General features: G+C 42.9%; 3 protein-coding genes across 4 annotated transcripts in view; 2 read left to right on the plus strand and 1 right to left on the minus strand.

The window, feature by feature from the left end:
* The first annotated feature begins 3,954 nt into the window (after window positions 1-3,954).
* Window positions 3,955-6,345, plus strand: LOC118512940 (ionotropic receptor 75a-like). 2 transcript variants are annotated; one of them, XM_036058144.1, is made up of 6 exons: window positions 3,955-4,211; window positions 4,271-4,642; window positions 4,701-4,914; window positions 4,973-5,291; window positions 5,349-6,016; window positions 6,079-6,345. In XM_036058144.1, the coding sequence occupies exons 1-6, from the start codon at window positions 4,031-4,033 to the stop codon at window positions 6,323-6,325; spliced, it is 2,001 nt and encodes a 666-aa protein (XP_035914037.1). In that variant the 5' UTR covers window positions 3,955-4,030; the 3' UTR covers window positions 6,326-6,345. The 2 variants fall into 2 exon arrangements, with proteins under 2 accessions (XP_035914037.1, XP_035914036.1); XM_036058143.1 differs by having other exon boundaries at window positions 4,973-6,016.
* Window positions 6,346-6,420: 75 nt separating this feature from the next.
* Window positions 6,421-17,411, minus strand: part of LOC118508836 (diuretic hormone receptor-like) — a gene marked incomplete at its 5' end in the record, with an annotated part of 31,786 nt that continues 20,795 nt past the window's right edge. The window contains 3 exons of the mRNA XM_036048583.1: window positions 6,421-7,209; window positions 7,489-7,642; window positions 13,605-13,670. Coding sequence (XP_035904476.1) covers window positions 7,186-7,209; window positions 7,489-7,642; window positions 13,605-13,670 — 244 coding nt within the window. The remainder of the gene's footprint in view (window positions 7,210-7,488; window positions 7,643-13,604; window positions 13,671-17,411) is intronic.
* On the plus strand, window positions 10,651-11,324 carry LOC118513217 (E3 ubiquitin-protein ligase Os04g0590900-like). The gene is made up of 2 exons (XM_036058739.1): window positions 10,651-10,752; window positions 10,820-11,324. The coding sequence occupies exons 1-2, from the start codon at window positions 10,745-10,747 to the stop codon at window positions 11,292-11,294; spliced, it is 483 nt and encodes a 160-aa protein (XP_035914632.1). The 5' UTR covers window positions 10,651-10,744; the 3' UTR covers window positions 11,295-11,324.

Consider the following 17,411-nt stretch of genomic DNA (forward strand, 5'->3'; position numbering starts at 1 on the left):
GACATGACCAGCCCACCGGAGTCTGGCGAGTCTTATTCACTGCACGATGGAGAGATTATCTTACAGCTCGTAGAGTCCGTCATCGTGGCGGCTCCTCTATTGTCCTTCCTCGTGTAATACAGGCACAATATCCCTATACTCTGATGGTTTTCAGATTTTACCCGTAGTATGAATCCTGGGCCTTTCGAGTTTCAAGTTTTTTTCATGTTTCCTCTATTGTTAATGATAAAAAATGATAAAAGAAGACCAAGCTTTTAATTTCCTTTAACAGTGCATCCAAAAGGACAAAAGAGGCTTGGCGCGATAGGAACTACCAAATGGAAACCAACTCCCAATAAGCTACAAACGCAAGTTTTTCTACATTTTCTTTCGTTTTTTTTCGTTGATTGTTTTAGCTACTTTTTGTTTTTATTAAAACCTGAACACATCACCACCAAGCTAATGATTTTTCTCCTCCCCAAACAGGTCCAACCAATCGAAACAAAACGGTAGCTGCCACATTTTCCCAGACGAGCCGCTTTGTTGGCAGGTTGGCAAGGAGAAAATCCCTCGTTCAATAGGCACTCGAGCAACATGTACCGGCAACTACTACTCGACATCGAATCCGGATCAATGCCGTTGGCATGCAATCGAATGTGCGGAAATGCGCTCAACTGCAACGTTCCACTGTGTGTATGTGTGTGTGTCTTTCCTTGATTCCAGCGACGGAAACGTCATCGTCACCGATTTGCTACAGTAGCTACTTACCCACATACGTTCAAGAAGTTTGCTTTCAGAAGTTTTAGAAGCACACAAGAAAGAAAAAACGCATCCATAAAATGCATGATGGACACACATTGGAAGGGATTGCTCCACTTGGCCCAACTTGCTGGATGGCGAGCAGGAAGGTCACACCGGACGGGTGGTACGGTGCGTGGAGATAGAGGTGAAGCGGGATTAACTTTGCCATGTTGGATGTTACACCAGGGAAAACCCATCCATTCGAACCCGGTCCTTTCACCCGTAGCACCCGTTCGTTAGCTTGCCCGATCGAGCAACAAGTTGCTGGTAAACGCTTTGCCGTAAAGCACCGGAATCGATGAAACCGTCGGCAGGGCTGCAGATGAGGTTTCCGGTAGAGCTTGCGGGCGATGTCTTGCCTGTCTGCGAGATAGAAGAGCTTTTGTCCTTCACCAGCGCTGGCGGGGACCAGATGACCGGGTGTTTGGTAGCTACCTCGATGTGCTGATAAATATGCGTACAGCCGACCGAACCTTTGAGCTGTGTTGGGTAAGTGTAAAGTTTTCCATCACCGATACGGTTCGGATGTTTGCGATGTGCCCTTTCCTTCTTTACGACTGCCACGGGAATTGGAATTGGAATTGAGAGTGAGCTGGACGATTTCCATGCCTGCTGGAAGATATGACACACAGGGCTGTTGTGTTGTGTTGTAATTATTATGAATATTAAAATACCGCCCGGTGCAATTTCCACCCGGGACGGTATGCATGCGCTGGAAGGTTGTGGGAAATAGGTCGGGAAGAGCGGGTGGCACCTATTATGGTTGCTCTGAGCATTGCATTTAATTTGTTTGCAACACGCCTACCAGCCCGCAATAGAGTGAGGCTTTGGGCTCTGTGCTTGCGGTGTTTGACTCGTGCTTGATACAATAATGATTTCATTAGCGATACTGTTATTGGGTTTTGAGGTGATGTCTGTAATGGTGGATAGTTCGGAACGATAAGAATGCAATAATTTCAATTCGCACAGCAGCATTTCTTTTGAAGTGTTTTCCTGCGGGATTATTTTTAGTGCAACCGGGATATAGATTGTGTTAGGACAGGCTTGTAGCACATAAACGAGTCATCGGACATCCCAAGGTTTCGGGGTTTTCCAGAGAAGCTTCTGACGTAACGCATCTAATCAAATTTATATTAATTTTAGACACGATATTTTAACACCAAATAACTTAAACTACTTATGTTTCTTCGTGGCCTAATGACCTGTGTGATCATGGTCTTATAATGGCTTACTAGATTTAATGATAACAAGTAGTTGGTCAGTCCTCATTACGGGGTAACGGTCCGGATGGGATTTCGTCTACGGTCCTGCATTGTGACCTCCCAGCACTTAATAAATATTAAATGGAATAAAGAATGATCCCTGAAGATCTTATCAGAATATCTTGAACTCTCGGGAACTCTCGTGAAGTTAAAAGTTTCTCACTTCTTCGTAGAAGATGTCCAGCTAAAGTTCAGCCTAACTCTTCACATAATTATGGACGAATCTAATTAGAATTACGTTTCAAAAAGTAAAAAACACTTACAGTACGTCAAAATGATTAGTAATTTCTTGTTCAAGGGTTGTCTGGTAGCCGAGGCGATAGCGGCACACATGGCAGGACCGGATATCAAATCCCATCCTGATCGCCTTCCCGTAAGAAGGACTGATTATCCAGTTAAGGGTAAAAGCAAGACCTCTCAAGCTTCTCAAGAAGAAGAAATTGTTTATTTTTGAAAATCCAACCTCATTATGTCAGTACAAGTTGTCACCTAATCTTTCACTATTTATTTAATTATTTATATTTTTAGGATGACGGTATTGTCAACACCGCATGTGTTGACTTTTTATCTCTTATTATGATATAGGAAATTCTTCTGAAGGTCCTCACAATATACTACTTTGGTTTGGATTTGGTTTAACACGCCAAGCATGGAAGTATAAAAGATTCTAATTTGCATAAAAAAATTAAAAACGCAAAATCGTTTTTTTGCATAAATTAAAAGTATTAGAAGATTTAAGGTTCATTATTGAAGTTCCGACCCTATCTCATAAGAACACGCTATCACCCGAACCCTCATGATTATAGAGGAAGAATTTCTCAAGGTCCTCAAAATGTTTTGCTAAAGCTTTGGTTCGAGACATCACAGCCGAACGAACGAATTTAATTTAAGTTACATTTTTAATAACACAAAATCAATGTTCTTACATTACTTAGACACTGTTTTCAATTTTGATGTTCATTCGTGAAGGTCCGACTTTATCGTGCCACCTGAACGCTTATGATGATATACGAATAATTTCTTAAGGCTCTCACGATGTTCTGCTAAACATCTGGGTGGAGATTTTTTTATTTAATAGTTAAAATAATTAAAATATTTTTTTCATTTACTAGAAAAATAAGTATTGGACCCTTTTTGGAGTTCTGAACATTATAGATTTAAACAACGATCGTCATGATGTCGGAATAATTTCACGAATTTTAGAGGGTCATCACGAATGCATCACAGTCCTCACGATGAAACTAATTTGAAATACATTCCTTATAAAAAAATATATTTTTTTTAAAGTAGTTAAACATGATGAAAACGAATGTGAAGTTCATTTTTGAAGACCAGCTTTACAGACCATCGCGAAATGGGGTCACAAAACAATGCGCAGCCCCCGGTGCAATCAGACAACTGGTATTTGCTTTCTTAATTTGATTGGTTTTGTGTGAAGTGACGCAGCAAAGGATTGTGTCGTTTCCATCGGCTTGGCTCAGCATACACGCCGGTGGGTCCCTGCTCTTAGGGACCAATCGTCGTACATCATCGTCGTCAGGTGCGTTTGCTTCCCACCGTTTTTGAAATCCACTGTATGCAAATGGCTGTGTGAGGGATAAGAACGAAGAGGAACGAAAACGGAACGAACGGAACTTAGAATGTTTACCCGAAGATCCTTTGGAAAGGGCTGGCTGGATGGATAATTCAATAACCGTATGCACACGGTACCGTCACTTCCGGAAGCGGGGGACGGTGCGGCCCGGCTTGTGAATGCTCGTTCGAAATCGTTAGCTTTCCTCCCTATTGACTCTTACCGAGGGTCTCGTCATAACGGAAGTTAATTGTGTTTGCTCGGTGTGATTGAATCTTTCGCCGGGGCTATAAATATCGGACGCTCAGACCAGGGTGCCCGTCGTTGTTTGATCTCGGTCGGTGGGGAATCACGGCTCGGAGATACCGGCTAAACACAAAGGAACCAAACAAGCTATCACCTACCAACCCCAGTCATGGCTGGCAGAGATAAACAAGATTTAATTCTGCTGATAGTGTGCCTGTTGCTTGCTGGGCGTTCCCTTGTCACGGCTGATGCGTACGTTGATTCGTCTGTGGCCGAAGCTGTCGGGGGATTGCTGAACCTTATCGGGACACCGCTGAAGCTGACCGCCTTTGTTGCATGCTGGAATGAAGGTATTCTTGATGTGTTTGGATTCCACCCTGGTCCTCTCAAACCTGCTCGACTTCCGTAGGTGAGAAGTTTGCGTTCGCTAGGATTGGGCTCTACAGTGGTCGTCACTTTCTGCAGTACGTTGAACCGAACGGTAAACGGTCCCCAGACGGAAAGGATAATTACCTGAACGGGCTGCTAGATGAGGACGTCGAAAGTCACCAGACGATGGTTGTGCTGGACCTACGCTGTAATGGATCGGAACAAACTCTAGCTAATGCAGGGCAGCGCCTCTACCTTAACTATCGCTGGTTGCTGATGGATTCTACCGTCGGTGGGGATCCTTCCTCCATCGACCATTATCTTGAGGTTTTGAAAGAGCTGCCTGTGCTTGTAAGTAGTGAGGTGTTCGTGATGCTTAAGGAGGACTTCGGCTCCATTCGCTTCTTGCAAGGTTAGTTATCGTCTTCGTCAAGAAACCCATACTTATTCGTGTTACAACTTCCCCGTAGTTTATCGTGTGAGTCGAAAGACTGAGCTAATAACGGAAAACTACGCCCTGTGGACTCGATCAGCTGATGGCGCTGGAGATCGAGGACAGCAGATGCAAGATTTACGCACCCAGAAGGTTACCTCAGTCAGGCGTAAAAATCTGCACGGACATCAGCTGCGTGCCTCGATGGTGGTCACCAATCCGGACACGATGAACCATCTCACCGATTATAAGTATTCTCTCTAGTACTCTCGATGGTCTCTTCTTGTCCTAATAGGGATTCTATTTCAGAGATAAACACATTGACACTATCACGAAGGTAAACTACATCCTGACGAACTGTCTGGCGTCGTACCTGGGCGCTGGAGTGAACTATTCCCGGGTCACTACCTGGGGCTACTACAACACCACCACAGGCATGTGGGACGGGATGATCGGTGAGCTGGTGCACGATGTGGCCGACCTGGGTGCTTCGCCACTGTTCTTCACCACCGACCGGATTGCGGTGATCGAGTACCTAGCGATGACGTCCGAAACACGCTCCAAGTTTATCTTCCGCTCACCGAAACTGTCCTACACGGAGAATGTGTTTGTGTTGCCGTTTGATAATGTACGTTTCTCGATCTCCGAAATCGCACATTGTAATTTGTGTGTCTTCCTATTGCAGAAAGTTTGGATCTGTGTAATAGGTGTCATCGTAACGTCCTCGGTGCTGCTGCTCGTAACGCTTTGGGTCGAGTGGAGGATAGCGCACGCAGAATCGGATCTACCACCGCTACCCGATGCGTCAACGATGAGCGCCAGCTTGCGGGACACACTGCTCATGATGTATGGGGCCTCCTGTCAGCAGGGTTCCTCCGTACTGCCGCGTAGCTGTTCGTCCCGCACGATCACCATGCTTACCTTTACGGTGCTCATGTTTCTGTACGCTAGCTACTCGGCCAACATTGTGGCGCTGTTGCAGAGTCCTTCGACCAAGATTCAAACGTTGGAAGATTTGTTAGCCTCACGGTTGAAGTTTGGTGTGCATGATACCGTGTTCAATCGCCATTACTTTACGCACGCAACCGAACCGACACGGAAAGCGTTGTACGAGCAGAAGATCAGGAGACCGTACGGGCCGGATGCGTTCATTGCGCTGGAGCAAGGTATCGATCGGATACGGCACGGGCTGTACGCGTTCCACGTGGAGCAGGGCGTTGGGTATAAGGTGATCAGCGAGACGTACCAGGAGGATGAGAAGTGTGGACTGCAGGAGATACAGTACCTGCAGGTGATCGATCCGTACTATGCGATCCAGAAGAACTCGTCGTACAAGGAGATGGTCAAGATTGGGTGAGCTCGGGATGGTGGGGTTTAAGAGGTTGAGACTCTAGGGAAATGTTACTCGTTTGTAGATTGTTTCGTCTGAACGAGCACGGCATACAGTACCGGGAGAATGCTAAGCTGTACACCAAAAAGCCAACCTGTACCGGAGGCGGTGGCAAGTTCGTACCGGTCAGCCTTGTCGATGTGGAACCTGCCGTGTGGATTATACTCTGGGGTGGAGGCTTAGCAACCGGGTTCTTCCTGACCGAGCGCTTCTACTTTCGCTGGTTGCGTGGCAAGATATGGCGTATGGTACGTGCTAGACTGAACCAGTAAGTCCAGACCAGCCAACGGTTCGAATGTTATCATGAGCTCGGGTTGAAGAAGAGATGTAAGTAAGAAGCTCAAGCTGAAACCAAACACGACTTGTGGACATTTTTTAAATAAATTTATTTACTCAAAAAGAGAGAAAAAACAAGAGCCATGAGATTTCAACTACAGTATATGATAATATATGTATGTATGTATGTATGTATATAATATGTATAAGTGAATTTTACTACAGCGAGTATACGAACAGTAACCGTGATGCTTCTCACGGTTTCTTCGTTCGGTTCATGGTAAGATTTTTCTCTTTTTTTAGTTTGTTGCACACCTACATATAGAGCTTTACTTTGTTTACATTTTTTTTCTCACTTTCTCAAACTTTACTTACAAACCAAAAACAAAACCATTACAATATTCTATTTCAATTATCTCTCTCTCTCTCTTTCTTGTAGTCGACAGTACGGACAGTACACGTTTCACGGTTTACAGTAAGTCTTCTTAGGGTAAGTGTCTAACAACTTCTTATGATAAAATGTGTCTTTCTGTCCGATTTTATAGCTACTTTTTAATCCCGCCAATTCACTCACACAGTTTAAGAACTAACACACAAATCACCATTTCCAGTGTAGTGCCACGGGAAGGCTCCACGAGCTCCGCTTTGCACGAGGTTCCCTTGAACCGGAACTCCACTCTATATCGCCACAAAAGGCCAATCGAAAGGGAAAATGCAGCAGCTGACTGGGTGGGGGAAGGATCGTTGCACAGTTTGGTTGTTTGACCGATTCGATGCCACCAAGCATCGACGGCGATGCTTGCTCCCGCCGGTGATACTGCATCCGTTCGTGCGCCCGTAAATCTTTTCCCCCGCTCTAGACGGAATTTTCATCTAAACCCTGGTGAATAGAAAGAACAGCAGGAAGCCGGAATGTAATATTTCATGTATCTGGACACTGAACTTGCTATGCTATGCAGGAAAAGAAAAAGAAACAAATCAAAGAACAAATCACAATTTGCGCTGAAATGATTCCTTACGACAAACAGATGTTGTCTCGGGGAGGGAAAAAATAATTTTAAACGGAACACTTGAGCAAAATCCCGAATCCTTACGATTACGGTGTGAAGGAATTCAATTTCGTACCGAGCATAATTTGTGGCCACCCTCCCCAACTTACCTGCATCAGCGGACTGATTGCACGGGGCACTACCGATTGCAGGTGCAGGGCACCGTTCGAACCGCGCATCGCACTCGGGTAGGTGTGCGGCCCTAGCAGGGTTGTGGTCGTCGCTGACGATGCGCACGATTCTCGCTTGTTGTAGGTAAGGGGTCTGCAATTACAGAGAGATATAGAGAGAGAAAGGAGAGAGAGACGAAACGTGGCAACAACTGTCTGTCATAGTGTGTGAGAGAAGTCATCCCCAGGAGGAAACCAAAAAACAAACCCTCCGATCGGACGACGCCTTGCCGACGCCACCGAAAAGTCATCGAAATCAATTACATCGCTCACAAATGACGACGACAACCCGGGACAGTTTTTGGGAAAATGAAATGGAAAAGCAAAATTGGTGGTGCCGGAATTGGTTGGCCGTTTTGTGATGGATTGTTTCGTTTCGATTCCAGTTTGCGAGCGTACCTGGCATTTTTGAGACAGAAAATTGTGTAAAAAATATTGTCACTAATCAATTACAAAGTTGCAGCCGTGAAGGAGGGATTTTATTCTGGAGAGCAGAGGAGCAAGCCAGACACGTCCCACGTATTTGATTTATTTAACGATATTGCGGCAATTGCTCTAGTCTGGAGCGGAAATTGATTATTTTGAGAGCAGGAATTGATTGCTTCAGGTATTTTTGGCTGGCGAGGAACTGTTGTCCCTGTTCGAGATTGTCCTCCCTTAGGTCGAAATATTCAAACGCTTTTTGTACAATATTTTTAATGAAAAGTTGAATCGAAGTTGATTAAAGACTCAATACATTTGATAAAAAATAGGAAAAATTGGAAAGATTTCATGGAACACAGTGGTTCACGAGCTTATGTGTAGGTGCACAGTGGAGTGAGAATATGAAAATTCAGGATAAAATAATGTTAATTTATTTAAATTAATTGGTTGAGCCCGGTGGTGGAGGTAACATTGGCGCCGTCCTTCACACGCCAGAGCTGAGGTTCAAACCCCAACCGGACCGTCCCTCATCATTAAGTCTTCTTCTTCTTTTTTTTTCTTCTTTGGCACTAAAACCTCGAATGGTCTGGGCCTGCCATTTCTGGCTCTCCATGCCAGAAATGGCAGCCATTACATTAAAGGTCGTTAAGTGAAGGAGAGCGAGAGAGAAAATTAAATTTTAGTAAGTTTAAAACTATTTGAAACACATTTTTTTTAACATAAAAAGTAGGTTACATTATTGCTATTTGATGTTTTGCAGGTTTTTTGAAATTTTCTTTAAATTTTGTGCTAAAGTGATTCGTAATTAGCTATTTAACTTATTTAAACATAATTTAATAAAATATTAATTCTTTCAAATCAAAATATGCACAATTAAATTAGTGAAATAAAAACTATTAATGTATCAATTGAATACTTTAACAAGCTTTCTTGACAGCTTATATCAACTTGCTATTCACTTCATTTATATAATCAGTGGTGTATGTAAATATTTCTTCTCTGTCCTATATGATCATGCACACATGTCACTGTGATGTTGGCCGAAAAAAGTGTAACCTTTCTATTAGGTTTTAATTTAAAACTTTTCCCCTGAAAATTTACTGATACCTGTTGGAAAAGCATTTACTGATACCTATCAGCCCCTTGCAAGCGTTTATTATATGAGAGATTAACCTAAGCCTGAATTTGTCATGATGCTAAACTCAATTAACTTCACAGCAACGGACAAAAAAGACACCAATTTAAAACGTAAGCTTTCATTTTAATCCTCCGGCCCCAAAACAGCTCGCCGACGGCAGAAACCCCCAGGCGAGCTTTCGTATCGCCCCTAGCCCGAGCCATCAGTACGATCATCAATTTAAGGAACAGGATTAACTGTTAATATCGGTGAAAAGCCGCACCAGACCGTGGTGCCGCTTTTTGCATCGCCGGCTTTTACCGGGGATTGTCTTTTGCCATTTTTAGAAGGTCCGCGAACGAGGAATGCGGACGAGTAGATTTGGCAGCAGTCATCTTTGACCTAGATTTTTTTGTACGTTCCACTCGAATTGTTCAAAGAATCGAGAAGCACACGGAACACGGAGGAACTGTAAGCAATTCCAGGTCAGCATTGGCTTACGGAGGATTGTGCTGTAAATCCACCGATAATTGATGGATGTGCTCCCGTGCTGCCTTTTGCAGAGACTAACTTTGAGGTTTAAACTGATGTTCTTTTGCGAGTATAGAAGGTACCTTTTGTTCACCTTGATGTATCATCAAATTTCTGTAACTAAAATTAAAAGGGCAGGCACATGTGTGATTTTCCAGGAAAAACGCACAAAATTACGCCAGCACAGCCCCGAAGCCATCACCCGAATTAGAGATGCCATCAAAAGCTGAAGCCTAAATCAATTCATTATGGCGTGGTTTTGTCAATTACTGGCTACATACCACAGCGGAACGGCCGGACATCGTTCCGTTCGGCTCACGAACGAAATGGAGTTTCATTATACCGTAGGCTATGTCCGCTCCGGGCGACCCAATTTGCGGTTGGCCAAGGGAATGGAGTGTAGGCAGAGGCGGGCAGAGCGTCGGAAAACCACAGACCAAAACCTATCAACAAAACTGCCGAAAGGCGTCAATGTTTTTCGATGACCAGGATTCAACATTCAATTTTACCTTCCAAGTCCTGCTATACTGAGCGTGTTCTAGGAGTTTAGATACTGTAATTATCCTTCGAATAAAATCTATTTCCTTACTTCAAAGTTAAGAGTAGAAAGTAGAGAATTAAGGAACCTTCGATGACGTTGCAACCCGTAGAAGTCTTGACCAGTTGTGTGTAGTTTACTTAAAAGTTCGGAGAGACGTTCTAGATGGGATTGGACTCGGGCTTTTCAGATTATTAGCATGTGCTGCTACCACTGTGCTCTGATCTAAATGCCCCGACTATTCTACAATATTTTTTCTTTGAAGTAAATAAACACACTCATCGTGAATCTCATCGTGATCTCATCGTGATCTTCTCTAGCCATGTGCCTGGTTCAAGATTGCAGAGTGACCCGAACGATCTGTTCTTTCCACTGAGTAAGCACTTAGTTCCATAGTCGTGGGAGCATTCATTCTTTGTACCACCAAAGACACTAAGAACGTCGACACAAAGATCTAATGTCGAGTGATTGCAACAGAGCGTTCAGTTCAGATCAGATCGTTGAGCGAGCAGGGTCGAACGTGATTGTTTCTTCGCTTCCCTGTTCTATCTTATCAAGCAGTACGCTGTCTTCCGCTCGTGTTCTCAATGCCTAGGTGAATAATGACACTGGTGTATATAATTGGTGATATACGCTAATGATCTTGGTTTTTCCTTCACTAGCTCCATCTGTACGATTTGTCTCGAGACGCTGGAATCGGGTGCAGGTGTTCGGGTACTAAGATGCATGCATCCATTTCACGAAACATGCATCGCTCGGTGGCTGGAGAACTCGGACCGTTGTCCCTTATGCAATGTCTCTCATGACACCGATCACTTGGACGGGACTGATCAGCTTCTCGGAACCAGTACATCGTTGAATGAGGAAGCATATACCGGTGCTTGGAATTCAAATGAAGATGATGAGCCACGTACCAGTACATCCTTTTATGAGGAAGCGAGGTTGGTTGCTTTGGAATCAAGTGAAGAATCTAGTGAAGAGGATGAACCTCCACGAACGTCTTTTTACGAAGAAGCATACATGCTGGCTTGGGATTCAGAATCTAGCGACGAGGATGATGGAGCCTCAACCATGCTTTTTTGTATTGCAAGTGACGAATCGAGTGAAGAATTACAGTTCGTGATAGTTTTATGGTAATCGGTGTGCAATAAATGGATGGTGCGAGAATCTTCTTTTATTTTCTTGCTATTGGAAAAGGTAGAGAACGATCATTCATCCTTATTATAATCATCATAACCTCAGGAACTAATATATAATTTTTCTTTGTACCTTCGTACCGACTGACATGAGTAAGAGGTCTTTGTGAACAGGAGCTGTAGAATTATTGGCGCAAAGATTGGTCGCTGCAATAGTGTTCTGTGGTGGGAAGTATTACGCCTTAAGCGTTCCATTCGTCAGCTAGGCTGCATTTTTTGCTCATCTCTTTTGGTTGTTTTTCTTCTTCTGGGCCTAACGACCTCTTAGGTCGTAGGATAGTCGTCCCCGTCATTGTTCCGTCACAGTTACAATTTGTCGAGAAGATCAGAACTGTTCTTTTTGGCGGGTCTAGACGACAATAGGATCTATGAAAAAGTTAACACCAAGTGTCATGTCAATCAAATCTGTAAGCACACTTGAGTAAGATTGACTTGCAGATTCTGTTAAACATTGCTCGATGAAGCGAACACATCAGTTGATTGTCCTATAGCCTATCAGCTGTCCTAAAACTGTACAGTTTTAATCAATTTGTGTTCAAAGCGATGATTTCCCGTAACATGTGCTATTTAAGGGTTACCATTAACTGTTTTATATATCAGTTATACTTTAACCATCAAACTGCCATCATAAAGCAATTTACACATTCATGCATGCAATATAAATTCAAAGTACATCCTAACCTTCCCGCCTAATGGCGATGTTTTGTTGAATTGATTTTCCGGTTTGCGATGTTTCGGTTCCGGAAATTTACGCTTCCTTACCGTGCACCGGTAAGACAAAACTCCAACCAGCTTGATCATTTTTATTATCTCCCTCCTTTTATTTTTTTCCCCTTGGTAGCTGTCTTGGCCATCCTTCTAAAAAGATTCGGTTTCTTCGGACGAAGGGAAAGAAGAAAAAAAAAAACCCCCCGAGAAGAAAATATATGCATACGAATCTTGGAACTCGTGAAAGATGTACCACCGCAAAAAAAACGACTTATGTGTTGGCATCAGGTGGTAGCTTCTCGATTTGCTTCTCACGGCACGAACACTAAGCCAGCGCTACGTTCGCAAGAGTTATGAAGCATCGGTTGGTTGGTTGCTATTTTTTTCGTGGCACATAAAACACTCGTAAATAATTTCCCGTATTCCGAAAAGGATGAAAGCTTGTCTTGCTTACTTCTGAAAGCAACCGTGCTTTTTTTTGGGTTTTCCTCGGTGAAATCTGGTCCGAGCGATAGCAGTGGAGGGGCAGAAGAAGGTGCATGGCTAATATTTAAGTACCCGCGTTGAAATGGCTCGTCAAAATGGTCGCATAGGGACTATTTTTTCGCCCGCTCGGTAGTCTTTCTTGAAGTTCATGATGAGAGATTTTATGACTTTATGATGGTATTGTGTGTTTCGTGTCAGAATTGTTGGGGGAAATTTCTAGCAGAAAAGGGCCCATTAATTCTGATGGATTTGCTGAATGCGCTTGGCACTATCTCACGTTTCGTCAGATATTCGCCGAAACTAGCTTTATCTTCATATCACAGTGAACAACTCTTCAAGACAAACGACGTGCCATAAGCCCTGGCTACGTTTTTCTTACTGTCGATCATGGAATCACTTTAAAACTGGCGGACCAAACTTTTCAGCCCATAGTCCCAAACCGTACAACCATATGCTTATTTTTATGACACACGCTCTGCCGTAGACGTTCGTGACGGTGTCTCACGACAGGAGCATATTAAATTTCATAATTATCGTAAATTTTCACCCTCCTATCCGGGGTTTTGGTTGGCTGGTTGGTTGGTTGGGTGTCGTCTGCGTTAAGGAGTGCATGGTAACGTTTATATGAGTCGTTCAAGTTGGGAAAAGTGTCCTGAGATGATGGCAGATCGGGGTGTTGGTAACACATAATCGATGGTGCTTTTGTGGCGGTCTTTAAAGTGTGTGAGTGAGTGTGTGTACAGCCTTGAACCTTGTTTACTGCGTCGCGTAAAGTGTTTTGAAGGATTTTATTTTGCATTTTCCGACCTATAAGTCGCTTACATTCAGTGTGTACGCTATTGTGCAATTTATTAAATTTATGTTTGAAAAATATACTTGAGAAGGAGTGTTGTTGATATAAGAGAAATTTGATATAAGAAATTGTGATAAATGCCAAGTTAAAGTTAAAAAGAGAATCATTTCAGCTCAAGAGAGAGTGAAAAAAAAAAGAATTTAACGAAGCAAATGATTTAAAAAATCCGTTAAAGGAACAATCTAAAAGGAGGTTCTAACTTACCGGAAGCTTTCCGTACGGGACCTCGGCGAACATTCTTTCGACTGATTGTATCCCGAGTTGGTGAAGCTGCCGTTGTCGTTGTTCGATGTGGAGAAGTTGTGGTCACATGCAACACGATGATGCGAATCAGTCAGGAAGAGAAGGAACCACACCACACCGGGGAATAGGGAAGATGCACACCGAAACACACCATTTGTACAGTAAGACAATGCACAGAAAGGGAGATAGGAAGAGAGATAGAAAGAGAGATAGAGAGAAAAGTACAAATATAGAAAGAGATGTAGAAAACATGTACAAAAGTTGTAGAAGATTAGTAAAAGTAGGACAAGCAGAATGTCGCACCATTCTACCATGGCACGAACAGCGTGGAAACATTTTTAAAACTCATTTTGCAAGCCTCATTACCATATCGGGGGACGAACGCCGTGCTGCTGTGTGGGCAAGCTCAGCGCTAACAATAACCGGGCGCGTATAATGGACAGAAAGGCGGAATGGTTGAAGAAATCTACTGGGACTGGGAAAATGGTAGGAAAAATCGTAAGGAAGGAAAACATCGACCATTATCAATAGCCTTATTGGGTATGGGTTGACCGGATGGGGGAACGAACGGGCGATGAGGCTACTGATAACAATAAGCACGGGACTAATGCAACACGAACTTCAATGATGCGTTTCGTGCTATTCTGGTCTGCGCTGCCAATTGTCGGATATTCGTTTTAGTAAGCTAGTCTTTGCTATCACGGACAAGTACACCATTTCTTGTGCTGGTGGAAGTTGTTGCATGATTGTGAAAGAAAGTCAGACAAATTAAGCGCTTTAGATTAAGAGTAAACATTGATATGGTTAAGAAAAAGTTTAATCGATTAGCTTTGCGCTGGTTTGCGATATTTGAATAATCTGTTCCTAGGCGAATTGTTGCCGCGAAGATGGAGTCTTGCTATTTTAAAATCATCAGTAGAGGAGTAATGTGCGTTACAAAATGATATAATTAGTGCACGATTTATGCGCTGGAGCTTCTAGGTTTTCTTAATTGGATCTTACGATTAGCCAAATATAGCTTGCAATGCAGTTTTCAACATTTCCCATTACATAGCGCTGGAAATATATTCAAATTGACAGCTAGTAGTGTTGATAAGACAGGTAGGATGGCACTGGTTTTGACACAACAAGATCAATTTGAAATTCCTTACGGACTGGTTCCTTACAGCAAGCACTGAGTGGCCTTACTTAATTGCCATGCACTACAATCACCAGTGCAGTCGTCGTTTACCATTCAATTATCTTGACCTTTGGACACTACATCACGCCTTGGGTCTACTTATAAACGGCCCATGGACAAGAATGGTCCAAAGTACTTCTAAATCTAGCATCCAAAATTGGTGTTATCTTGACATGAATATCCTACTATCCATCAAACTGAACGAGTCAAAATTATTGCTAAGCATGGAGGTCATACTTAATATTTATGAGCCTGCTATTCTTGGGAGTCGTCTATAGTCCTTCCAGAAATTGCTTTTAGAAAACAAAATCAGTAAAAATTTCGACCACTTTCAAAATGTAACCACCTTGTATATTAGCAGGGATGACGTGCTGAGTAACCTGCCACGTGGAACATTCATTTATGGAATCCAACAACGGCATGGCCACCCAAACATGTCGGGGTTGTAGTAGTAAAATAGAGAGAAAGTTTCCATTGCGCTGCATCAAAAAATTGCTATCGTAATTGTTGTATCAATTCCATAAATAGAAAGCTTCCTGTTGAAAACGATTTTTGCTGGAAGTTTTAGTAAAATTGGTTTGGTAAGAGGAAAATTGCTTACAAAAACACCTCAAGACATTAGAACGAGGAATGTTACGGGATGTTTCAAAAAATAATTTTAAAGGTATAATAATAGGGAAATAATTCTTATTCCCACTACAGCCAAAGTTCATACGGCATATAACACTTTTATTGGCAGTTGCTAGCACTGAGCACAAATATTAGCACCGTTTTCACCGTTCCCAGCACCCAGATAAGCGTGGGGAATAAAATCCAGATTTGATATGTTTTATGTTTACGATGTGCATGCCCCAGAATAGCTGGATAAGGCTGGCCTAAATCGGCAATTGATGTGTCGGCATGGAGTTGATAAATCGCATCTCGCAAAAAAGACAGTGAACAAAGGATTGCAGCAGCAGGAGCAGCAGCAGGAGACGTGGCTATTTTCGGACCTGAACCTTGGAACAATATTCGGCTAATATTTTACACAATAACGTTGCACTCGATTGAGCTTCATCGGAAGCGTGAAAGTGAGGGAACGGTGGGGTGCGCCGAACACAGCATGATTGGTGGCTATAAAATAAATCGGTAAAATAAAAATGTACACCAGAAAGGCGGACGAGCAAAATTGGCTACCGGGCGTATAAATGCAGCGCAGCGGAGAAACGATCGGGTGGATGGTGCTTTTTGGTAAAATTTAAAGAAAACGGAAAAAAAGGAAAAAATCGAAACAAAACAGGAAACCTTGAAGGAAATTTTTTACGGGTTTTTTCCCGTTTAAAAGACGAGAAGAAAAATAGGAAAGGGAAAAGCTGGGCGGGTACTTCGAATAGCAAAATGGTTACGTACGCGTGCAGTGGCACAGCTCTGTGTTTCAATTTTCTCAAGATAAACTGTGAACCATTTTTCAATTCACCGTGGTGGCCGTATCGTGTGTCAGGATGGTTGGAAGGTGGCGAAAGGAAAGGTCCTTCCTGTGCTTGGACAATATTTCGTTGGCTTCCCGTTTTGCGTTGCGCTTGGTTTAAGATATTTCTGGTGAAGATTAGGGACATTGGATGATTGGATGGAGCCTTTGTGCTTTTGTTTTAACGCTCGAGCAGTATTTACTTTAACGTACTTGACTTACTTTAAGGCGGACGAAATCAATTACTTGGCACCATGTGGTTTGAAATTTGAATAATCGGCGATTGTCTAAGATGCTTACTATTGATGTTTTGAATAATGGAAGTACTTTAGTCTTATCATTTTTGAGAGCATATATTTGAGTGGAAATTCCTATAATCTAAATTAAAAATATGCTCAAAAGCATAACGTCATTAAAAATAATACACAGAAAATGGAAAATCTTTCAGGGAAACTGCAACTTCAGTAGAAATCCGGAAAAAAGTGAAGAACAATGCTGGATTTATTTTTGCGACGCATTCAACAACGCCTCCGCCCTACGAGAACCCTCCCAAAAGGACCTGCCCAACTACACGCCTGGAATAGCGGAAAAGAACAAACACAAAAAACCAGACCAACTTCAACCACTATCTGGTGGGATGCCCATTCACGCCTTTGTTTCGCAAAAGTCATAATCGTAAATGAGGCTGAACGGTTGCAAACCGTAGAAAAAAAAAACGGCGCAAAGCAAAGGATCGTCACGCACATACACACATCGGACGATGGCACCGAGCGGCCGTAACCTTCAGCAGGCGGAAGGAACAAAAGCAGACGCCAAGGGCACACACACATACACTCTAGAACATGGGACGACCTCCATCTGGCACGTCCTGGAGGGCAGGGTCGAAGATTTTTATGGTATGGTATTAAATTTAGTGGCAGGAGCAGTGCAACCCTTGGGCGCAAAGTAGAGTTCTGAGCGATGCATTTGGAAGGTTGGGTCTGGCTTTAATTTGAAATGGTTTTACAGCTTCTAACATCAAAATTCATCAAAATGTTTTTCTGTAGATATGTTTTTAACTACTTCTTGCAGCGAATAATATTGGTAAAGGAAGATTGGGAACCAGTTGCCCAAATACGTTTTTATATGGCTCTATAACCTT

The sequence above is a fragment of the Anopheles stephensi genome, chromosome 3 (assembly GCF_013141755.1).
Source record: "Anopheles stephensi strain Indian chromosome 3, UCI_ANSTEP_V1.0, whole genome shotgun sequence".
Lineage (NCBI taxonomy): Eukaryota > Metazoa > Arthropoda > Insecta > Diptera > Culicidae > Anopheles > Anopheles stephensi.